Below are 25,745 nucleotides of genomic sequence, written 5' to 3'. Positions count from 1 at the left end.
CTTCTTCTGCGGCTGTCTACGTAGTGTTGTGGATGACGCTGGCGCTGCACAGCGCCATCTTCTGAAGGAACGAGGATAAGCATCCGTAATTTAACAGTCGCTTGTCAATCTGAGCCATTTGAAAAAGTTCACATGATCAATGAGATGTGGTAAAATTCTCTTTATAACAGGTTTTAATGTATGTTATGGTAACTTCCTCGTTTATTGTCGTCTAATTTTTGTTTTCTGTTTATCGAAACTACAACTACTACTTTCGGCTGCTCCCGTTAGGGGGCGCCACAGCGGATCATCTTTTTCCATCTCTTCCTGTCTGCATCTTCCTGTCACACCAGCCACCTGCATGTCCTCCCTCACCACATCCATACACCTCCTCTTTGGCCTTCCTCTTCTCCTCTTCCCTGGCAGCTCCATATTCATTCATTCATCCATATTCATTTGTTTATTGAAACAAACGGCAACAATGACAGATCTTGTATCATAATCACATGCAACAAAACAGCAACAAAGGAGACCAGTGTGTCATGATGGATTTATTGATTGTGAAAAACATAATCTACACACAGAAACAGCTTCAGACCTCCAGCACACAAGTCCTGCCCTGATCCAAAGGCAAACATCCACTCCAACCTACCCCCACTGGCTGGGGTTTAAAAGGTGGAGCATCATAAACTGGGGAGAGGGAAGGATTTTGTGCTGGCCAAGCCAGGAAGCTGACAGAAACAGTATTATGGACACCACACACTGGCCCAGAGAGAGCTGCTCAACCCTCTCTCTGAGACACGTGGGCAGAGCCAAATGCCACAATTGATGGATTATGTCTTTCTATGGATAGGTAAATTCACCATGAGAATCATCATCTGCATTTAAAAACAAACAAATCCTCATCTCATCAAAGCCACATACTCCTTAACGTTCTTGCTTTGATAAACAAGAATTTAGGATTTTGTAGTTAACCTCTTGGAATGTTTCTTTGCACTTCACAATTTTTCAATTTTCTACATCTTTAGCAAACATTTCTTGCACTTGGACAGAATATATAAAGTTGTTTGTATGCAGTGGGGAAAGGAAGAGGATATGCAAGAGGGGAACCCTGAATTTGTACTTCATTAAAAAAAAAAGAAGAAAAAAGTGGCCCTTGGTGGTGATTCAGTAGCTCTTACAAAAAAACCGATGATGGGGAAATATTCAAATTGCGTAAACTGTCAATTCTGTCTGGAGGATGGTAATGATTTTGGTCTGTTTGGTCTTAGATACACACAGACACACAGGGCCAGAGACAGACACGAGTGTGTGTTGAAGGGGCAGTACAGTCTATGAGAGATTGGGGCTCGGGGCAGGGCTAGTCACGCAGTTTTCCTGACTGGCTCCTTGACTTCCTCGGGGTGGAACTTCGATAATGCGAGGTTTGTCAATGATGCGAGCATGGCGGTCACCTTTCTCCACAATCCCGATGATCCAGGCCCCACCCACTGCACCCTGACTGCCGAACCCAGAGCCTTGGCTCTTCATCTCGGAACAGAACTTGGCCGCCTGTTCTCTGGGCAGACAGACCAACAGGCCACCTGGAGAGATAGAAAGGGAGAAAGATGGGTTAACACAAACACCTTTGGCCAACTGTGCACATTTTTCTGGAAAAAAAAACCCAAAACAAAACAAACCCACAACTAAATTTTCTCCATGAATTTTAGCCAGTGTTTCAATACTTGGTGTGTCTATAAGTTCGTACCAGAAGTCTCCGCTGATTTGCCCTGAACCAGGTTGAACACATTTCCACAGGCCTTACTGATGGCTGCCATCTTGGCAATGATGGGCAAGTTGTGAATAACGAAGGCCACCTCGTTACGCTGCTGAGCCGCCAAGTTGTTAGCATGCCCCAGCAACCCAAAGCCTGTCACGTCTGTGGCTGCATGAGCCTGGAACCTGTGCATGAGGCCTGCCGCTGCAAACACAGACAGGTATCGTTGACTCATACTCACGGCTTCATTAAACACACATTGCAACACAATGCAACTCAACTGTTTTAAGGAGACACACAATGACTATAGAAATAGACACCAGCATATAACACAAAAAAATCTAGCAGGCTGTCTCGCTGTGTAACATTTAGACATATAACGTTCAATTTTTCAATACATTTCATTATGCTGGTTTATCGTAGCAGCACACAGTCATTAAAAAGGTCCTTTAAAATCATACAAAGAATACATTTAGTCCCTCAGTGCTTTAAAAAGTACAAAAAGAAAAAAGAAAGAGAAAAAAAAAGAAAGAAACTGGGGGAAAAACAAGGGTTGGCAGAAAATCTGCCGGGAGGGTCACATTTACCAAACACACCCGCCCATAAGAAACTAGCCTATTAAATAGCATGTAGGGTATAACATCACTGCAGTTGTGTGTATGACAAGTTTTTTCTTGCTTTTTTTTTTCTTTTTCTCCCCGGTTGTTTCCAGCCAATTACCCCACTGTTTTTTGAGCCATCTCAGTCTCTGCTCCACCCCCTCTGCCGATCCGGGAGGGCTGCAGACTACCACATGCCTCCCTCCATACATGTGGAGTCGCCAGCCGCTTCTTTTCACCTGACAGTGAGGCGTTTCACCAGGGGACGTAGCACGTGGGAGGATCATCCTACTCCCCCCAGTTCCCCCTCCCCCCCGAACAGGCCGACCAGAGGAGGCGCTAGTGCAGAGACCAGGACACATACCCACATCCGGGCTTCCCACCCGCAGACACGGCCAACTGTGTCTGTAGGGACGCCCGACCAAGCTGGAGGTAACACGGGATTTCGAACCAGCGGTCCCTGTGTTGGTAGACAATGGAATAGACCGCCACGCTACCCAGACACCCAAGTTTGTTCTTACTCTAGATTTGTTCATTGTATGGGCCAAACAGAAAAGCAGTGCAGACCTGTTGTACATGAATACAATACCGCAGTGTCAGTCAACCACAGCTTTTGAAGACCGGCCTCCCTATCCATCTGGCAGAAGTGCTAATGGAGGCTCAGATGAACTGAAACCAAAAGACCCACATCTGGATAATACCTCTTCCTTTTTGTCAGTTCTTTTTTTTCTTTCTGATTTCTCCCAATTTAGTGGCCAATCGCTCCCTATTCTGGTTCAAACCCCCACCCTCATACTGCATGCGTTCGCCAACTGCATCTCTCTCCGGCCGGCTGTCTCGAAGGAGACGCCTCGCCACTTTCGTAACAAGGCGACTCCAGGCCGAACAACTGCTTTTTCCGACACACCCAGAGACGCATTCATGTGACGAACACAAGCCAACTCTGCCCCCCTCCCGAAGACAGCATTGCCAATTATTGCTGCTTCATCGAGTCCGGCCATAGTCGGATCTGACAAGACCGGGGCGCGAACCCCGGTCCCCAGTGGGCAACTGCATCGACACAAAGCCGATGCTAAGACCGCTACACCACCACAAGACCGCAGCACCTTTTTGTCAGTTCTTGGAACTTGCAAATGCAAATAGGAAGAGTATGAGTGAAGCAAACCTATCCTATCTAGAACAGACACAACTCCCGCACACTTTCCCTTCACATCATCAGAACCGGTGGGTCTAAAGGCCGACCTAGTCGAGTCTTCTCCAGGGCAGCTCCCAGGCTCTGGAACTCACTCCCCCAAATCATTAGAGACTCAGAATCCCTCCCATACTTCCAACCCCATCTCAAGACACACCTTTTCTCCATTGCCCTCTTGTGCCCCCCCTGTCCTCTCATCCACCCCTGGTCTGGGGCACGCTGGGGACCAAGCGCTCGACCTGTCTCCTGCCTCAACTCCATCCCCAAGTGCATCGAACACTGCTGCGGTCTGCCCACATTCAGGTCATTGGTCAGGACTCACCTCTTCAGACTTGCTTTCATCTGTGATTTATGACGTTTGTTTGTTGTTCTTGCCCTTTTGTATGTGTTTAAGTGGGAGAGTACGGCTGGCGTCGTGTGTGGTTGCCGCTTCTCCCTCTTGTAGCCCCCCTTCCCATCCACCCCGTTTATCTGTGTTATGTTTATCTGTCGTCTTGTCTCACCCTGTTTATTGTAAAGCCACTTCGAGTGTTAGAAAAGCACTATATAAGTTTAATTTATTATTATCATTATTATTATTGTTATCATTAAAGTTCTGCTACAAAATCTGTCTGATGAGCGCTTTTGTATCTGGATATCAGTTCTGACAGCAGCACTCTGGTTTTTGAACTCGCGATCTTTATCTTTTTAGACAGTTTTTCAGGGCCGTGTATTGGCGAGAATCTGGCGATACATTACAGTCATTTAGCCGACGCTTTTATCCAAAGTGACTTACAATAAGTGCATTTAACGTAGGAAATCAGGAGAACTACTAGTCATCAGAGGTCATAAGTGCATCTAAACAAGCATCTAAGAGCAAAACCAGTGCTAAAGTAAAAGTGCAAGAAAGAGATTTTTTTGTTTTTTAAATGAGTGAATACAATAAGTGCTAAGAACAAGTAACAGGGTAGTAGTTCTTGAAGAGGTGAATTTTCAACCTGCGCCGAAAGATGGGCAGCGACTCCGCTGTCCTGACTTCAGTAGGGAGTTCATTCCACCACTGTGGAGCCAGGACAGAACACAGCCGTGACCGGGTCGATCGGCAGCAGGGGCCTCTGAGTGACGGGGCAACCAGGCGTCCTGAGGCAGCAGAGTGAAGTGGTCGGGCGGGTGTGTAGGGCTTGACCATATGATATGCATAATGATACATGGTTACGATACGTATCACGATACAGGGTTATGATATATATCACGATACAGGGTTACGATGCGTATCACGATACAGGGCTATGATACGTATCACAATACAGGGTTACGATACATATAACAATACAGGGATACGATACGCATCACGATACAGGGTTACGATGCGTATCACAATACAGGGATACAATACGTATCACTATACAGGGATACTATACGGATCATGATACAGGGTTATATGTGTCACGATACAGAGTTGCGATACGTATCGCAATACAGGGTAACGATACGTATCACGATACAGGGTAACGATGTGTATCGCAATACCTGGGTTACTGTTCAATATATTATTATATATCGCGATACTGTAAGAAAGGCGATATATTGCGATTGCATAGGCCTGTGTTCTTTGTGCTTATGCTACTTCCTGTCTCAGTTTACGTTGTTGGGTTGGAGTGGAAGAGTCAAATGGCTGAAGACAGATTACAACAGTGTTACCCAGCAGTCATGGGACTACACACAACACAACATGTCTGTCACGAACCTTTACATGTAAACAATTAAAAATCGATGTAGCGGTTTTGAGAATCGATACAGTATCACAAAAGGTAATATCGCGATACTTGAGTGTATCAATATTTTCTTACACCCCTACTCTTTTTACAGTATCATGTGTTGATGTAAAGGTTATACCTGATAAGATAAGATAACATAATTTATTGTCATTGTGCACACACAACGAAACTGCATTTGGTGACTCTCAGACCAGCAGCACTAGACAAAGTAAATGATTAAAAAAAAAACAATTAGTATAAACAAATGAGGTAGTAAAAATAAGTGAGGTAGTAAAAATTAGAATGAGACAATAAAAGATGATGGCGGTTTTTACAGTTCAAAATAGTGAACGGGATTGTTGCACGTAGTCGTCCACACTGCAGCGGCTTTAATAGCTGTTAGTCTTCAGCAGCTATAGGCAGGTGTGTGTGTGGGGGGGGGGGGCGGGGGGATGATGGAGGGTACAGCTCTGGAGAAGAACCTGTTTCTCAGCCTGTTAGTCCAAATTTTGATCTGAGCAGCTCTACTGATTCCTCAAACTTGATTTTTATTTGCACACAACACTAAAAAGAAGCTAAAAATAAGCATGGTCTCTTTGAGGCACTGACCAGGCTAACTGACTATGCTAACTGACTACGCTGACTACGCTAACTGAAGGTTTGCTGATACAATTTCTGAATGAGCAAATTTACCAAATCCAAGAAAATGTTCCTGTATGAGGCCCACTGTCTGGATCAACAGCGAGTGCGAGCCCCTCGCACCCCCCACCATAAACCATTGAGGTAAACTTCATTCACCTGTGCGATTTAGTGTTGCCATGGAGAACATGGCTTCCTGGTAGGCCTCTTTCACTTCCTCCTTGCTGACCACCAGCTTGATCTTGTTCCACTTTTCTGGCTGAGGATGAGTAAGAGATGGAGGGGACAAAGAGTGGATGAGGAACAAAGGGAAAAGGGGGAGGGAGAGAAATAGCGATACAGTTTCAGAGGCACAGAGAAACACAAGTTGAAGAACACAATCAGTCATCAGCCCAAAAGCTTGTCAATGTTATGATGCAACACTGAAACCGGTTCGAATGAGCAAGGCTTGCATTTCCTGGCTGACCTGGTCGAGCCACTGGTGAGCGTTGACGGCCACCTGTGTACCTAGGGGCTTGGTCAAAACCAAGACATCGCCTGGCACTGCACTGTCTGGCCTGCAAAACACAAACAAACACTTTATGAGGCCTTTTTTAAGGTTTCATATCATAATTCCATCAGACAGGGCTAAAAGAGGGGGAGGTTAAATCTTGCAGGAAAGAAGTGGATACTGGCAGTGCTGTGCAGGAGCACCAGGACACGGGGTCATATCAGGGAAGTTCTGGCCAACTCACATAATAAACTCATTAGGCTGGCAGACAACAGAGGCTACACCGCCTACGATGATCCAAGGGTTGACCACCGTCTGGCCACCTGTCACCGAAGTTCCCCCTTCTTCTGCTGCGTCACGGAAGCCTCGCATGATCAGTGGCATGACCCGCTCGCGTTCCTGGTTTACATTTACACATACACATGGTAAAATGGTCATGTTTAGTCAAAGAAGAATGGCCTGACCGCAACTTAATCAAATCAACAATTAAAACATAAATACATGCAAAGAGTAGCTCTGATAATTACAATATTAATGCTCACAAAACATACCGCAACATGCATATCAGTACCAGTACGAGGTCTTCAGGTGAACAACAAATGGATTTATGACAAGAAGCAAAGAATCAAACAAAAAATAAAAAGTCAACACGTAGCGACATGCAGAACTACCTTCTCATTCATCTTCTGGCTGACACTCAACAGCATCAGCATGTTGTCACACTCGGTGATGCCCATGGCGTACAGATCACTCAGGACATTAGCACACGCTATCCTGCCCTGAGATTAGGGAGAAGAAAAGGTGAAAAGTTAAGCTGAATCTTTGACATTGACAATTTTTTTTTTGGATTTTCCCCCCCCCTTTTTCTCCCCAGTCGTGCCGGGCCAATTACCCCACTCTTCCAAGCCGTCCCAGTCGCTGCTCCACCCCATCTGCTGATCCGGGGGCTGCAGACCACCACGTCTCCCCTGATACACGTGGAGTCGCCAGCCGCTTCTTTTCACCTGACAGTGAGGAGTTTCACCAGGGGGACGTAGCGCGTGGGAGGATCACACTACTCCCCCCCAGTCCCCCCCCCCCGAACAGGTGCCCTGACCGACCAGAGGAGGCGCTAGTGCAGCAATCAGGACACACCCATATCTGGCTTCCCACCCACAGCCACAGCCAATTGTGTCTGTAGGGACGCCCGACCAAGCCGGAGGTAACACAGGGGGATTCAAACCGGCGATCCCAGTGTTGGAAGGGAACGGAATAGACCGCTACACTACCCGGACGCCCGACATTGACATTTCAATTGATCCCTTGACAACACATGTAAACTGTGATACAACTACAGGGTAACTGGTGTGTAGAATTGGGGGGGTCACACTCAATGTTGGAAGTCTTTTTTTTTTGTATTCCCCCCTTTTTTCCTAATGACTTGGCATGTTCAAGTCCCTCTTCCCCTAAGGCCATGTCATTGAACAACCCCTTCCAAGGTTGGGGGGGGGGGGGGCACGGACTACTAAGTGCATCCTGTGATACATGTTGAGGTTGAGTCACCCACTGCTTCTTTTCATCTGCTAGATTCAGGTATCTCCAGGGGGACATATTCATGCATAATGGACACCATTTCCTTCAAATCCATTTGCAGCCGTACAGGCGTTCCACTTTTATGTTCCTTGTGACAGAATGGTGCACATTCTTCTATGTCAGGGGTGGCTAACCATGTGCCATGGAGAGCCATGTGTATGCAGGTTTTCATTCCAGCCAGACTCCACACCAGCTGATTTCACTGATTAGCAACCCTCCAATCAAAGAGGAAGAATGTATCAGTGAAATCACCTGGCATGGAGTTGGGTTGCAATGAAAACCTGCATACACATGGCTCTCCATGGCACATGGTTAGCCACCCCTGTTCTATGTCCATACCTTGACTTCTTGGACAGAACTGATCTGAGCAGTACTCATTTAAATCGATACACTCATACTGATACACCTTGGATGAGTGCCACAGTCTACAAACTCACCATCATGTAGGGATCCTCCACAAGAGGGTAGAAGAAGTCAGTTGTCTGGACCAGTGAGAGCCCCCCATGTCTCAGTGGTATCACACAAGAGTCCATCCCGATACCTGGAAACAAAATGTAGCAGTCAGTCAAATGACCTATGCATGTGTCTGCATGTGCAAAACAATGCCGCCACTGATTCCAGTGACCAGTTCCAAAATAATCTTGACATGAAGACGCTTCCTATTTACTACGGGACAAATATGAACTCTGTACTCAACAGCACCAGATACAGATCTTGTTAGTCATAAATCGCCTGGCTTTTAATACAGTAAACCTGTGGTCACACATTAACTCTCTTAACTGCGAGTTTGTGTATGGTCTGGGTAGATTGTAAAACTGAATTGCCCTTCTGGGCTAAATAAAATTTTCTGAATCTGAATAACTCGCTACAAGCAGTAATAACCCAAGTCAAGTTCAAGGTTCAACAAGGGTTGCCCGGGGCAAGCAAAATTCCGCGTCGGGCTAGTAAACCCTAAGGGCGTTAAAGACGACACGGTGGCCCAGTAGTTAGCACTGTTGCCTCACAGCAAGAAGGTCCTGGGTTTGAACCCCAGGCTATCCCAGGTCCTTTCTGTGTGGAGTTTGCATGTTTTCCCCGTGTCTGCGTGGGTTTTCTCCGGGTGCTCCGGTTTCCTCCCACCAACTAAAAGACATGCATGTTAGGGTTAATGCTCCTGCCTGTGCCCCTGAGCAAGGCAATGGAAAGAAGAACTGGAATTGGTCCCCGGGTGCTGCAGCTGCCCACTGCTCCTGTACAATAGGATGGGTTACATGCAGAGAACACATGTCGATGTAGGCTATACAATGAAAAAAATAAAGTGGCTTTCAAATCTATCAACTCACTTGCCCGATTACAAGTGGTGAAAAAAGTGAAAACAGATAATAAAAATGTTTCCATCATTTTTTTTGGATCATCGTCGTATCATAAATTATGTTCTCGTTGTCTTGGCACAAAGAGCCCCCCCCCCCCCGCATGCATAGGAGAATACTGGCACGCACCGTTGGCCAATCAAGACTTGAGTAGGCTAGTCATGTGATGCAGGCTAGTCATGTGATGCAGGCTAGTCATGTGATGTATGGTTCAGACTTTTCACTCACGAGAAAATGGTGGCGGGTAAGACAAAATGTCGGATGATCCGCTGTGGCGACCCCTAACGGGAGCAGCCGAAAGTAGTAGTAGTAGTAGTAGTAGTAGTAAGACAAAATGTACGAACTGAAGTGCAAGAGAGAATTTCAATTATCCTGAAAACAGAAGTTTAGTTGGGTTGCATGAGAGGATGTGGTGAAACTCCAACTATGTATTGCACAATATGCTGGAAGTTTTTGTGTGTGTGTGTGTGTGTGTGTGTGTGTGGGTCGGTGGATGGCTTCGGACTGGTCAACTTCTGTACTATTCTATAAATGTTGTATGGCTATCATTTAAAAACAAAGGCGGCTCAAAGAATTTTGATTAAATGTTGGGAGTGACAGACTGGGAATTCTGTTAGGATTCACGAAAGCATTCCATCTGTCTCTCTGAAGGTTTGCCATGGTCATGTTTGACAACCTTCGGGGACCATTCTTGGAGGACCTAGGAGCTGCCAAGTTCCTAAGTGTCCTGGCAGACTCTGCCACTGATGTGAGCGTCCGTGACCTTGAGGGAGTCTATGTCAGGATCCTGAAAGATGGGGAGCCAAAGAATGTGTCCTTGGCAGTAGAAGAAGTCCACCGTGCCACTGCTGTCAGACACTGTGCAGCTGTTGATGCTGGTAAGTCAAGGTTTAAACTCATTTGAAGAAAGATTTGTTGATAAAATCTTGTTTGAAGTTGGACTCAATAGTGGAAGCAGAAGTTAATCGACTTCGGATCCGATGGTCGGGAGGTGTGTGTGTGTGTGTGTGGGGGGGGGGGGGTCTCTACTCTACTCTACTCTGGGAAGAAGTCTCCCACTTCGTTAACATCCAGTGCTTTGTCCATGGACTAGAACTGGCAGCCATGGATGCCACTGAACAGGGATGACAGAATGAAGAAAGTGTTACTGCATGAATTAATTCAAAATTAATGTATGTTTAACCCAGTAATGTTTTGTTGCCGGGCGGCATGGTGGCACAGTGATTAGCGCGGTCGCCACACAGCAAGAAGGTCCTGGGTTCGAGCCCCGAGGTAGTCCAACCTTGTGGGTCATCCTGGGTCGTCCTCTGTGTGGAGCTTGCATGTTCTCCCCGTGTCTGTGTGGGTTTCCTCCGGGGGCTCCGGTTTCCTCCCACAGTCCAAAGACATGTAGGTCAGGTGAATCGGCCATACTAAATTGTCCCTAGGTATGAATGTGTATGGTGTGTGTGTGTTGACCCTGTGTGATGGCCTGGTGGCCTGTCCAGGGTACCTCCCCGCCTGTCGCCCAGTGACTGCTGGGATAGGCTCCAGCATCCCCGTGACCCTGAGAGCAGGATAAATGGTTCTGTTTTATTGCTTATACTAATTTATCCTTCTCTTCATACTGGTGATTAAGCTCCTCAAAGGCCTCCACAAAAAAGCACCATTATTCACCCAAAGTCTGGAAAGAGCTCAAAGCGCTAAGTGGAGTCCTCCAGCATAAGATCCGGAAGCAGACCAATCTGGGGGGAACAAGGTGGCTCCTGCATATGGAGAGAACTCTTCGGACCCTCACAAAGGACTATGCTGGGGTGTTGGCACATATCGAGAACACCACTGAAACCAGGCAAGTCATTGTTGTGGCAAAGAGTCACCTATTTTTCAATTTGCATTTGCATCACTGGGTTGTATTCTCATTATTGAACAACTGTGACGTGTGTGATTTTTCCAGATCTGCCAGTGCAGACATGATAAGGAGAGCCAAGGAGTGTGTCCAGATCTTGAAGGAGTACAGCCACCTCCTGTTTATGGTCCTGGTACAGGAGATCCTAAAAGTTTTGAGCTGGTCAGTTCTTTTCCTCTGTATTGTTTTGCATGATTAGCATAGTGTAGTGTTAGTATTAGAGACATTGTTATTCTTTGCAGTCTAAGTCTGAAGCGTCAGGAGGACAATGTCACACTCGCCAAGTCCTTTGAGACTGCACTGCTCATGCTCACATGCATGCACTCAGCAGCTGGAGAGAACCTTGAAGGCTTTCTTCAGGACTCTGCAGAGGGCCAGCTCCATGCAGCGCAGCTCCAGAGGTTTAGCCAGGGGAGCAGGGATAGATTCGACAGGTAGCAAATGGAAAAAGGGGAAATAAGAGCATTTGTTGATATAGTTCAATTAGCCTGTTGTTCATAAAAGGGCTCAGTCGATCATGTTCACTGTGTGACATGTTTTAATTGCATACTGTCCCTGCCTTTAAAACAAAGTATTTAAAATTAAATGCTATGCTGACAGACTGAAGAGCCAACTCCTTGATGCAGTCATCAAAAGCAGGAGGAGCCGTTTCAAGGACCTGGAGAGTGACAAAATTCTTCAGGCAGCTGCGAGTTTGTTGGACCCGAGGGAGTGGCCCGCAGAGGAGGCAGACCTGGCCAGTTACGGAGCAGACCATCTCCCATGTCATCAAAGACCACTTTGCTGACATACTGGATAGGGTGGGTTGTGACAGGGGTCAGGCAAGGCACCAAGAGTGGCCAAGTGCAAAAGCGGTGATCAAAGCGCTGCCTCAGGTCCAACAAAGCAAGGTATGGGCAGACCTTAACAGACCCTGATAGGCTGCAGAGCTTCCCCAACCTGCTGATGGTGGTGGCTGAGCTGATCCTCCTGCTCCCACTATCCACCGCTGCCTGTGAGCATGGCTTCAGTGCCATGAAGCACATTAAAACAGATTGGCGCAGCAACCGGTCTGTTGAAATATTGCGGACACTGCTATACATTAGCACAGCGAGGCCAGCAGTTCCCAATTTCGATACGGAGCCTGTTGCACAAAGATGACTGTCAGTAGGGCAGAGAACACGTCACTGTAATTTAAGATTGCGTTTGTACTCTCTGCTTTGTACCACGCTTTGGGGAGAAGCAGGCGGGATTGAACGCTTTACATAAAAGCAAAATGGGAAGCAGAGTTAAAGATTCAGGTAACAGATGAAGAATGGTACCAAATGTGCGAGACACAACGTACATCCACAAGCTCACAAATATGGAGGGAATTCTGCTGGAAGGATTTAACTCGCGTTTTCATAACACCCAAAATAAAAAGCAGCAACTTGCTGCACAACAACAGTGTTGGAGGCTGTGTGGGAGCATAGAGGCTGACCACTCACGCGTTTCTGGAAACGCACAAAGACAAGGCTATATTGGCAGAATGTAAACGTACATATCAGCAATATTTTGGGATATGAAACCCCGAATGTTAACACTGTTGTGATGAGAGAAGATCTCTTCTTGACTTAAGTTTTACTTGCAGCAAGTAAGAAAGCCGTTGCCACAGACTGGCTCAATGTTAACCCTCCAGAACAGGAACAGCGGATGGAAATTGTCCAAGACACTTTTGTTATGGAAAAATGGACATACATTTTGAGAGTCAAAGAGAATACATTTAAAAAAGAACTGGGGAAATGAAACGTGAAAAATGACACCGACTAAATAAACGCCTGACTAAAATATCTGTGTGAAAACTGAAATATTTCCAGACAATCATTTATCGTTATTTTATGTTTGTATATCTTACTGTATTCTTTTTTTTGTGTTGAAGCTGTTGTACCGTTCTGTTTATCTTTTTTTTAAAACTTAATAAAAACTTAGGCGAGGGGGAAAAAAAGAAAAAAGATTGCATTTGTATGGTTTCATAAGGTTTTTAGATCCAAAGCCATGCAACCTGCTCTTTCACTCACAGTTAATGGGTCCACCTCTGGGGTGGGGGCGTGGGGGGGGGGGGTTATACCAATTTCGATATGCCAAGAACATTCGTTGCTACGCATGTATGACACATTGTATCCATGTTATATTTACGTAAAGACTAAAATGACAGTTCACTAGTCTTTGCTGTCGTTTGATAACCGCTGATAAATAGAAATGCATGGGGGGGGGGTTAGTAAAAAATGGACTTCGGGCAAGCAGACGTGAAAGAAAAACATGAACGTTGACTCGTGAGGTTGCGCGCGTGTCCGGCACGGGGCTGGCTAAATGGAGGAAGTGAAAGAACACGTTTGACTGGTTGCATCACTGAGCTGCTGTTCGTCCAGGATTCACGAAATGCGGGTTTCTCTTTTTCTTTTCTTTTCTTTTCTTTTCAAAGCTTCGTTTTGAGTGAAACCAGGGGAGGGGAGGGGGCGCAACCGTACCTGTCAAGCGCCATACGGGTTAGCATTGCCGGCTATCCGGCTCGCTAGCAAGTGGGGAAACTACCGGCGTGCCCGGAACCTCCGAGAGGCAGCCACGCACTTTCAAAACGCCGACCGCGCACCTGCTCCCGCCCGCCTTACCCAGTCGAGGCCCGGGCAGCTGCTGGCCGAACTCCGCAGCTTGGTCTCCGGCCTTGTCTCCTCCGCCGGTGGGCTGGTCCGGCTCCAGTCCCGCCAGGAGTTTGAGCAGAGCCTCCTGCGGGACCTTGCAGCCTCATCCCTTCAGGTCGGAGAGCGCTGTGAGACGGAAGCCCTTGTCCAGGCCGTGGTCCTCGGGTTTAAAAGGCTTGTACCCGGGGGGAAAGTAGCCCTCGTTCCCGACCGCCTCCGCAGGCGGGGTAGGGGATGTCGAGCCCGACATGCCGGACCGAAGATGACTTGAAATGGATAGCGAGCCGGAGGGTAAAGTGGCGGGACAAAAGACCCCGGGGAGGACCTCGCGGAAATGGGAGTGCGGCCAGGGGAGCGCCGCGAGCGGCTTTATGATGGCGACGCCGCGGCTTCTCCACTCGGCAGGTGGACCCGTGTTATCGATCTTTCCTTAAGAGTTAATGCACTGCTGCGAGTACTGGTCCTAACCAAACAAACCGAGAAGTATCGCCCAAGCGGCACCATTTAGTCGATTGTTGCCACTATAGTGTAGCTGTGAAAGTAATCAGTAAACCATGTTTTGATTATTCGCTCCCCTGAAATATAATCGTTAATGGACTGCTCCTGGACGTGCCGCTCCCCCCTTCATGTCGCCCCCTAGCTCCCTTTGGTTTTCCGCAGTCATAAGGGAAAATGGCCAGGAACCAAGCCACATTTCCTGCACTTTATTAAGGAATCTGAACATTACAACACCGTTTTATTTGATCTTACAAACCAAAAAGCTATTAAGACTTTCAAGTTACCAGGCGAATTTAATTAATACGTTGCATATAACAATCTGGCATTGTAAAATGCAATCTCTTGTTATTTTTGTCTCCTTTTTATTTTTGTTTTCTATTATCTACGTCTTTGTACTGTTGTATATGACAATGTGTTCAATAAACAATGAAGAATAAATGGTTCCTTTGGTGTGAGGAAGTTGGGTTCTTTTCACTCATCTCATAAAACTCCCGACTCATTAGGCTCACCGAATTATCATTTATTTCTTAATTCTCCAGTAATACAATAGTTCTAAAGGATATCTCCTGCACAAAATAATCTATCATTGAAGACAATATTCACACGAACTGATGGAACCTCATCGGGGCTACACTCTGAAATAAACAGGTGTCACAGGTACGAGACACAGAAAAAAGTGGATTGGGCACAACAATAAAGCAGTGGCTTAGTCAAAGGTGCACAGGACACAGAGAATGGCTACCATTTTCTGTATGTGTATAACTGTCTTCATACATATTACATGAACATTTAAAAAAACCAAAAAAACCCAGATAGGCAATGTTTATAATACCATTTCCCCCCCTCATACTTTTACTACTGAAGCCAACTCAGTTACTCGCTTTATTTCTTATGTTCTTACCAACTGCAGGCATAAATGCACATTCACTGGATTACCTCACAAAAAAAATTAAAATAAATTACCATCCTCTTAGGTCTACTCGCACATAATAGAGTGATGGGGGGAAAGTAAATCTAGCTACTTTATAATTCAAAGACACCTCCCCAACTGACAACGCATCAAGGGACTGGAGAGGGATAAGCGGCTCAAGTTAAAGGCCAAGGCTAAAGTACATATGCCAGTAGTGGAGATGCATTCACATAGCATCTCAGAGGCGAGGGAGGGATAGAAAATATAATAGAAAAGATGGAGAGGGGGTGAGAAGATGGTGAAGATAGACAGGGTAGGACAGAGGAGATCAGAGAAGGATGGACTCAGGGGCAGAGAGGGACAGTGAATAAAAATACTGCTATGAAGAGAATTAATTTAATGACAAAAACACTATACTGAATAAGTGACTGTTGTTGTTTTCTTTTGCTCCTAGTTGGCAGGTCCGTCATTCTTCCATCGCATAACCTTTCAATTCGATGCAATCCCTTTGTCTTTTTGTTTATGCAAGATCTCTCCGTAGCATGACTCGTGTGCATGTGTGCATATGAACTCATACGCTACTGTATACAGTCCATGACATGTATCTGCAGTGTGTCCATATCTGGAGCTTGGTATTGGCACTTCGGACAGCGGTAGTCTGGCAGATCTTCGGCCCCAGTGCCAACCATTGGTACACCCTGACGGAAGGAGGCTGGTGGGGGTGCAGTGTTGAAAGAGCCACCAGAGAACACACCTGAGGGATATAAGGGTGGGGAGACAGAGAAAGACAGACGGACAGACAGACAGATGATGGAAGAGATAAAGATGTTGCTTGACATTCAAGCCATTACAGTACATGCTTCAGGGCTATGTCTTAAGGGCATAAAGGAAGGAGAGATGGCCAGCTGTAGATTCTGAAAAGGGTCAAATATTGAGCGCCCCAAGTGAGACAAAAATAAAAGATCAAGCCACTGTCAAAAACAGCAAAAAGGACAATCTGTGTCTTTGCATACAAGAAGGTGTTTGCACAGGTGCAAGCTCGGTGGGTGCTGTGGAGTTTGAGCACCCACTTTTTTTGCAACCCTCCACACAAAAAAATAAAATATGAAATAAAATATAAATAATAAGTATTTAAGGGATAATGTCCAACGAGGTGTCCATTATCAAGAATTAATGGACGGGGAGGCCAGAAGGGCATTATCCCGCTTATACCAAGCTCACTTGCCAAAGAAATAAAAAAATCAAGATCCTCAATTTATATTTTCATGCGTTTTACAATCAAAATCCAAAGTTTATAAGCCATAACTCAGTTTCCCTGGTAACACCTGAGGGTTTAAGTAATACCTGGAACAATCATTACCATCCCATAAGGTTGCTGTGTAATGTAAATGTTGTTCACTACTCCAGTAAATAGGACAAACCTTAGATACGGCTTGGCACGGGAGATATTTCTTGCCCGCTCAGTTCGTAGAACATTTTGGTTCAGCTATGAGCCAGCGAGCTAACGTTATGCTAGCAACACTCAAAGACATAACATTGCGTATAGTTGACAAACAAACATTCATTCATTCGTTCGTTCATTCATCATCAGCCACTTCTGCGGGGTTGGGTCGCGGTGGCAGCAAGCTAAGTAGAGCACTCCAGACGTCCCTCTCTCCAGCAACACCCTCCAGCTCCTCCTGGGGGATCCCAAGGCATTCCCAGGCCAGATTGGACATGTAGTCCCTCCAGCGAGTTCTGGGTCTACCACGGGGTCTCCTCCCAGTTGGATGTGCCTGGTAAACCTCCAAAGGAAGGCGCCCAGGAGGCATCCTGATCAGATGCCTGAACCACCTCCTTTCGACGCGAAGGAGCATCGGCTCTACTCCAAGCTCCCTCCCGATGTCCGAGCTCCTCGCCCCGTCTCGAAGGCTGAGCCCAGACACCCTACGGAGGAAACTCATTTCAGCCGCTTGTATCTGCGATCTCACCCTTTCGGTCACTACCCAACGCTCATGACCATAGGTTGGCAAACAGTAAATATAATTTGACAGTATATTTAAAAAAAAACTAGCTAGCTATCCAGCCATGTCACTGTCCACAAATCAATATCACGATTTTCATTAACAAGTGTTCTGTCCTCACTACATGCTGTCCCCATCACTATACACACAGTGAAACACTCCCCTAATCAAGCTCCAAGGAACACACAGATGTGTTGAATTTGGCACTTTAATCAGGATGAAGTGTGAAACTGTAGACAAAGAACAGGGATATACATACAACTGAAAATATTACACCACTGTGCAATATAACACAAAGCTTATCTTAAGGGCTATACGACAATTTGAACCACCACACCCCCCCCCCCGGGTTTTCTCCCCAATTGACCCTTCGCTAAGCCACGCCCCCAAAACGCAGACTGGCCAGTCAAAGCGCAGCATAGGACGAGGTCCAACATTTTCATGGCGGTGCTCCGTTGACTCCGATGCAAAAGTTTAAGATTTTCTTCATTTTCGAGCTGGTATTGTGAACTTTTAGCTAGTTATGATTAAACATTGTGCCTGGGGCACTTGCAATAGTGACACTTGTTACCCAGAGAGGTTGGAAGGAGAAGTGTAGGCTGTGGATAAAGCTATGTGGAGGTCCTCAAATCCAGTTGAACCCCTCAAAGATCAACAAGCACAGCTTTGTCTGCTCCAAGGTAAGTAATTATTTTTATTAACCGTAAAATAATGTTAAAGCTTGACGGACTTAGCAACAGTAACTAAGGGGGGCGGGCCTTAGTGAAGGGTCAATCGTACTTGGCCAATTACCCCACTCTCCTGAGCCGTCTCGGTTGCTGCTCCATCCTCTCAGCCGATCCAGGGAGGGCTGCAGACTACCACATGCCTCCTCCGATCCATGTGGAGTTGCCAGCCGCTTCTTTTCACCGGACAGTGTGGAGTTTCACCAAGGGGATGTAGCGAATGGGAGGATCATGCTATTCCCCCCCTCGCCCCCGAACAGGCGTCCCGACTGACCAGAGGAGGCGCTAGTGCAGCAACCAGGACACATACCCACATCCGGCTTCCCACCCGCAGACACGGTCAATTGTGTCTGCAGGGACGCCCGATTCAAACCGGCGATCTCCGTGTTGGTAGGCAACGGAATAGACCGCTATGCTACCCACATACCATGTTATAGGCTATAAGGTAAGTCTGTAAATGTAAAACAAGAACATTTGCTTACATGTCAGTATAACAAACAATTTGATTTTACTGTACTATAAACAACAAAGAACAGAGTCAACCACTGCTGACTTAGACAAGGCATGGCTAACTAAACACCATACATCATCCATCCATTATCCAAACCGCTTATCCTTCTGTCAGGGTCACGGGGGTGCTGGACCCTATCCCAGTGGGCAGCAGGCAGGGAGACACACTGGACAGGCCGCCAGGCAATCGCAGGACAAAACACCATACATTTTCAAGCAAATAATACAATACCATACAAATACAATACAAACAACTTTATTAATCCCGCTAGGGGCAATTTGTTTGGAGAAGCTTGTGAACACAAAACACAGTAGCAGCAAACAAACAAATAACACAAACAATAAATAATAACTCCCCAGGGAGCTAAATGTGGAATAAAATCTATAAAAGTGCACAATAAGAAACACAATAAAATAAACTTGATAACGACAATAAAACAATCTGATAAAAACACTATGAATGATCTAGAATAACGGTCAGTTTTACAAGCAGTAAAACATAACGATGCCCTGGTGGCAACAGAGAAAACTGCCTTGCTAGAACATGTCCAGAGGAAGCCAACACACTTGCTGCTTTCTGGAGGATTTATGGCTTGCAAAAAGAATTCAGATCTCTTCTTTTCACTTTCATGCTGTTCATGCTGTTTCTGTCTTTTACCACGAGGCTGTGAAACCAGCAGGTAAAAGAAAAACTCAGAAGACTCTCAATAAAAGATTGATAAAAGCGACAGAAAATGACAGGACTGACAGAAAAGGAATTTAGTTTATGGAGAAGGTAAATTCTCTGTTGCCCCCGTTTCACAATAGCTTCAGTGTTCACATCAAATCTAAGGTGCTCATCGATGATGGTGCCCAAATATTTGTATGATGTAACCATTTCCACTCTGTCATTGTGTATGGTGCACTCTTTGGCTGCATCTCTGTTACATCTAAAATCAATCATCAGTTCCTTGGTTTTAGAAACATTTAAGTCCAAGAAGTTGTTATCACACCAAGAAATAAAATCAGTGAGAGCATTCTCACGGACTGAGTCTGAACCTTGGAGGAGGGGCAGCAATGCGGTGTCATCCGAAAATTTGACCAAATAGCTGCCCTCCTGAGCGGTCCTGCATCCATCAGTGTACATAGTAAAAAGTAAGAGTGAAAGGACACATCCTTGTGGTGAGCCTGTGGATATAGCTACAGAGTCTGAGAGACAGCCATTTACAGACACCCTCTAACCTCTGTCAGTCAGGAAGTCAAAGATCCAGAACACAAGCTGGTGAGGCAAATTAAAATCACATAGCAACCTATCTATTAAAAGATGTGGCTGCATCATATTGAATGCTGATGAAAAGTCAGCAAACAAAAGCCTGGCATGGGCTTGCGGCTTTTCCAAGTGCTTATACAGGTTATTAAGTATAAAAAGTTTTGCATCCTCCACACCTCCCCTTGCCTGGTAAGCAAATTGCAGTGGATCAAGTTTTCCATCCACAGTTAACAAAACAAGGTTTTTAACCATTTTCTTAAAGATTTTCATTATTAATAATGATGTTAGCACAACCGGTCTAAAATCAAAGTTGCCTCAGGATTTGTGTTCTTTGGGACAGGTATCACAGTAGAGGATATCCAGATAACAAGAGATTTGGTTACAATCAAGTGACACCTGGAAGATATGGTGGAGGACACTGCTAAGCTGGTCAGCACAGTATTGCAATGTGTGTCCAAAAATGTGATCTGTACCAGGGGCCTTCCTGATGTTTACCCATTTTAAAAGATCTCTAACACATTCCTGACTGATGACAATAATAGTCAGAAGAGAGAGACTGTAAGGCCAGAGGTTTTTTCAGAAAAGTCACGTTTTTCAAAGCGGGTATAAAAGTCTCATCTCATCATCAGCCGCTTCTCTGGGGGTGGGGTTGTGGTGGAAGCAATCTAAGTAGGGCCCTCCAGATGTCCCTCTCCCCAGCAATGCCCTCCAGCTCCTCCTGGGGGATCCCAAGGCGTTCGCAGGCCAGATTGGACACGTTGTCCCTCGAGTGAGTTCTGGGTCTACACCGGGGTCTCCTCCCAGCCGGACATACCCGGAAAACTTCCAAAGGAAGGCGCCCAGGACGCATCCTAATCAGATGCCCGAACCATCTCAACTGGCTCCATTCAACATGAATGAGCAGCAGCTCTACTCCAAGCTCCCTCTGGATGTCTAAGCTCCTCACCCTAAGGCTGAGCCCAGACACCCTATGGAGGAAACTCATTTCAGCCGCTTCTATCCGCGATCTCACCCTTTCAGTCTATCCAAAGCTCATGGCCATAAGTGAGGGTTGAAACGAAGATTGACTGGTAAATTGAGAGCTTTGCCTTCCGGCTCAGCTCCCTCTTCACCACAACGGTCCGTAACAACATCCGTATTACTGCTGATGCTGCATCAATCCATCTGTCAATCTCTCACTCCATCCTACCCTCACTCGTGCACAAGACCCCAAGACACTTGAACTCCTTCATTTGAGGCAACAACTCATCCCCAACCTGGAGGGAGAAATCCACCATTTTCCAGTAGAGAACCATGGACTCAGCCTTGGAGGTACGGACTCTCAACCCGGCCATTTCACACTCAGCTGCAAACCCCTCCAGTGTGCGCCGGAGATCGCGTTCTGATGAAGCCAACAAAGCCACATCATCTGCTAAGAGCAGAGATGCAATTCTGAGTCGTGTGTCCATTTTGGACACACTCCTCACCTCGGCTGCACCTTGAGATCCTGTCCATGAATATCACAAACAGAATAATCAGAGACAAGGGACAACCTTGGTGGAGTCCGATACCAACCGAAAAAGTGTTTGACTTTGTGCCGAGAATTCGGACACAGCTCTCACTTCGGTCATAAAAGGACCAGATGGCTTGTAGGAACTGCCCCGGTATCCCATACTCCCGCAGTACCCCCCAGTGTGCCCCACGGTACACGGTCATAAGCCTTCTCCAAGTCCACAAAACACATGTAGACTGGCTGGTCAAACTCCCATGCCTTCCTCAGCACTTCCGCAAGGGCAAAGAATTGGTCCGTTGTTCCACGTCCAGGAAAGAATCCGCATTGTTCCTCCTGGATCTGAGGTTCAATAATTGGTCAGCGCCTCCTTTCAAGCACCCTAGATTAGACTTTTCCAGGGAGGCTGAGCAATGTGATGCCCCGATAATTGGAACACACCATCTGATCCCCTTTTTTAAATACGAGAACCACCACCCCAGTCTGCCACTCCACAGGTACTGTCCCTGACCTCCACGTGATACTGAAGAGGTATGTCAGCCAAGACAGTCCAACAATGTCCAGAGCCTTCAGCATCTCAGGGTGAATTTCATCCACACCCACCGCCTTGCCACCGAGGAGCTTCTTAACTACCTCAGAGACCTCTGCCAGGGATACAGGTGGGGCTTCCCCTGAGTCTTCAGACTCTACCTCCTCCACCGAGGACGTGTTAGCCGGGCTCAGGAGCTCTTCAAAGTGTTCTTTCCACCCCCGACAGCATCCCCATCCCGGGTCAGCAGTTCCCCTCCCTGGCTGAACACAGCCTGAGTCAAGCCCTGCTTCCACTTTCAGAGTCGCGGATGGCTAGCCAGAACTTCCTTGAGGCCAACTGAAAGTCCTCGTCCATAGCCTGATCGAACTCCTCCCACACCAGAGCTTTTGCTTCTGTGACCGCTGAAGCCCTTCTGGCCTCCCGGTACCTGTCTGTTGCTTCAGGAGACCCCTGGACCAACCAAGCCCGAAAGGCCTCCTTGATGGCTTCCCTCACCGCCGGTGTCCACCAGCGGGTTCTTTGGTTGCCACTTCGACAGGAACTGATGACCTTCTGACCACAGCTCCTGCCTGCCGCATCTGCAATAGAGGCTTTGAACATGGCCCACTCAGACTCCATGTTCCCAACCTCCCTCGGGACACACGAAAACCTCTTCCAGAGGTGGGAGTTGAAGATGTCACCGACAGGGGCCTCCACCAGACGTTCCCAGTTCACCCTCACTACACGTTTGGGTTTGCCAGATTTGTCCGGCACCCTTCCCCGCCATCTGATCTAACTCACCACCTGGTAGTGATCAGTTAACAGCTCTGCTCCTCTTCAACAGAGTGTCCAAAACATATGGCCGCAGATCTGATGATATGACCACAAAGTCTATCATCGATCTTCTATGATGAGATGATGAGATGAGATGTAATGTTTTTACAGGGAATATTGGAGTTCACACAGAAGGATATGTAGGAAGAAACAGTTTGTGCCAGTTCATTTAAGTTAGAGCAGGAGCTATAGAAGACATCTCTATCTGCAAAATCAAAGCAAGCTTTTAAACTGGCAATACTGTTTTCCGTCCAGCATTTCACTGTTTTTACTATTTGCTCCCATCATTTACAGATGGGCAGACGATCGGCAGAAGAAGTACACTATTTTGATGGGATGCTCTAAAGGGAGGCCTAGGCAGGAATCTGAAAGTGCCAGGCACTGAACCATAGCACAGGTCAATAGTGGAGTTCTTAGTAGTTGCACATTCATACTGTTCATATGTTTTCAGTGACTTACGTACCTGGCAGTGATTGAACTCTCCTAGAATAAAGTTTGGCGCGTTGGGTGAAAGAGCTTCCAGTCTGTTGCTCACCTCCGTGATCAGCCAAGTGGCTGAAGAGACATTCGCCCGCGGATGACTATAAACAAGGGTGAAGAAGAGCTGGGGAAACTCCCTCAGCAGGTAGAAGGGGCGAAGTGACATGGATAGCAGCTCAAGGTCGAGGGTGCAAATTTTCTCCAGGAACACGACAGTGCTACAGTACCTCTTATTAATGTAAAAGCATACACCACCTCCGGTGAATCTGTTTGTAATGAGAGGCGACCAATCCATTCGAACTGGGTACCCAAAGCCGCTTATGTGTAGATCTTCGTCGCGATCCACGTCTCCCAGCCACGTTTCAGTAAAAGCCATCAGGCATGTTTCTCTAAAATCATGGTCAGATTTGGCATTGCGAATGGATTGTACGCTCGAGAGAAGAATAGTTGGGAGTGGTGGGAGCCGGCGTCTGTCGCTTAGTCCATATTTCCGCAGTCTGCATTGTATGCCTCCCTTCCTTCCTCTCTTCCTCCAGTGCTTTTTGGACAATGTTGCGCTTACTTCAGCATTTAAGCTAATGCTTTGTAGCTATCGGGGAATGTATAAAAGATTGTCACTTACTGCTAGTGGTCGAAGGGCAAGGAGTAACTCACGACTGTAGGTGACCTGTTGACAGCCTCACCACTGCCATCATGGAGTCCACAGGCTTAAAAGAGTCCCACGTGCAGTAAAGACCCCCAAGTGGACTCCGCTCATGATTAAACACACTTCCACATTGCACATTAATAGTAGACAAACATTCAGCAAACAAAGCAAACAGTAAAAAAGCTTCTCCCGCAGGATAATAATAGCGATGCATCTTCCATCCATCCATTATCCAAACCGCTTATCCTACCCAGGGTCGCGGGGATGCTGGAGTCTATCCCAGCAGTCATTGGGCGGTAGGTGGGGAGACACCCTGGACAGGCTGCCAGGCCATGGTGCACCTATGTCACCTTTATGCTAATAAACATTGCAACTTACAGATGACGCATGTATAAGCTACCAAGGAAAAGATGGCATTGCAGTCAGCAGTAACATGCAGCAGTCTCTGGCAAAATCCCGAGGGGAAGTGAACCACTTCCTGTTTCCGGGGTTAACAAGAGTAACTACTCAGAACAACCACCAGGGGGTGGCAAATGCAATATGAAACAAATCTGGTTCCATCACATGAAACTAAGCACTGTCGGCTGCAGCCTGAAGTAGCGAGTTGAACAGCAAATGGCATGTGGGATGTGTCATGCTTTTTCATGTTGTAGTCAACTGCTTATCAAACAATTTTGTTTCAAATAATACCTGTAATTAGATATTAGCTTGTTACCGTGTTGCAATAAATTGTAAACCAAGGCTTTGCATCCTTGATGTTATGGTTAGCATTTTAGCCAACGAATTTAAAGATCACTTCACCGAATTTCAACTTTATCTCAATCCGTCCGAATCTGGGATATAGCGCGAAAAACATCTGCAGTTGTTGTCAATGTTCTGTGTCTCTGGGATGTAGTTGCAAAATCTGTTCTTCTTCCGGCACCAGTGTCATTATTTGACACATCAGTGATGGTCTAATGCTGTTTATTTTTGTTTCCTTTCCTTCATAGACCAACGTAAGAGCCAAACAGAAATTAAACAACCAGAAGGCAAAATAATACGTTAAACTCTGTTAGTTTAACACCAGAAAGTTAACAAAACACAAACAAAATTAAAATTGTTGAACAATTAGACACAGTAAATACCTTGTTGCCCTTTCGATTAGAGCTAAACTCCCGTTACGCTCTCCCCATTCATCCTTTTTACACCTTGCTTATCTCTGTGTTGACCTTAACTTTCTACACCATTTTTCCGTCGATTTACTTCTGTCTTTTCAAAAAAGCACTTTTGTGTTCACAGGAAACAACAAAATAAAGCAATATAAAAAATAGATTACAAATGCAGACTTTATACACATGAACCACACTGTGCATTGGGGTCATTTGCAACTTCGGTACTCAGTTCCATGGAGGTTCAATAATATTAATAACAATAAATCAAACTTATAAATCAAACTAAATAATAAATCAAACTTATATAGCGCTTTTCTAACACTCAAAGTGGCTTTATAAACGGCGGTGAAAGAAGACAACAGATAAACATAACAGATATACAGGGGTGGATGGGAAGGGGGGGCTACGAGAGGGAGAAGCGGCAGTCACACATTATGCCAGCAGTACTCTCCCACTTAAACACATACAAAAGGGCAAGAAAAACAAAAAACAACAGCACTGTAGATGTTGATTTTGTATAGGGGTTTACTCCTGTAGCCTATTCCTCCCCCGAGGTATCGACTAGGCAGTGGCACTATTTAACCCATAGCTGGGGCTGGTTCATGGGCATAAGGGAATCTACACACACCGGTGGGCCTGCATACTGCACGTCTAGGGGCCAGACCTCCTCCGAGTCCCTTGTAGTTCAGCCAGGGTCCAAGTTATACCCAGTTACCGTATCGCTACGAGGAGGCACTACATAGGGCTTGCTGTTGGAGAGGCTATGTACTGGCAAGGAGAGACTTACGTGCTCGGCTCTCCTGTTTGCATTACTGCTAGCCAGTGGTGAAGGTTGAGAGTAAGACATGACAGGCACAGAACACTACACCAACACACTAGACACTT

At 46.3% G+C, this 25,745-nt stretch overlaps 2 protein-coding genes across 5 annotated transcripts in view; both read right to left on the bottom strand.

Annotated features, from left to right (window-relative positions):
* Positions 1–510: 510 nt before the first annotated feature.
* On the bottom strand, positions 511–14,419 carry sephs3 (selenophosphate synthetase 3). The gene is made up of 8 exons (XM_056274526.1): positions 13,825–14,419; positions 8,401–8,504; positions 7,063–7,170; positions 6,636–6,790; positions 6,368–6,458; positions 6,061–6,160; positions 1,727–1,939; positions 511–1,562 (listed from the first exon to the last, which is right to left on the bottom strand). Exons 1-8 carry the CDS (start codon positions 14,102–14,104, stop codon positions 1,312–1,314), a joined length of 1,302 nt encoding a protein of 433 aa, XP_056130501.1. The 5' UTR covers positions 14,105–14,419; the 3' UTR covers positions 511–1,311.
* Positions 14,420–14,543: 124 nt separating this feature from the next.
* Positions 14,544–25,745, bottom strand: part of ikbkg (inhibitor of nuclear factor kappa B kinase regulatory subunit gamma) — a 31,491-nt gene continuing 20,289 nt past the window's right edge. For all 4 annotated transcript variants that reach the window (XM_056274522.1, XM_056274523.1, XM_056274524.1 and 1 more), the window contains one exon: positions 14,544–16,016. In XM_056274522.1, coding sequence (XP_056130497.1) covers positions 15,841–16,016 — 176 coding nt within the window. In that variant the 3' untranslated portion in view covers positions 14,544–15,840. The remainder of the gene's footprint in view (positions 16,017–25,745) is intronic.

This window comes from Lampris incognitus, chromosome 2, assembly GCF_029633865.1.
Source record: "Lampris incognitus isolate fLamInc1 chromosome 2, fLamInc1.hap2, whole genome shotgun sequence".
NCBI classification, from domain to species: domain Eukaryota; kingdom Metazoa; phylum Chordata; class Actinopteri; order Lampriformes; family Lampridae; genus Lampris; species Lampris incognitus.
This window is presented reverse-complemented; position numbering and strand designations above follow the sequence as displayed.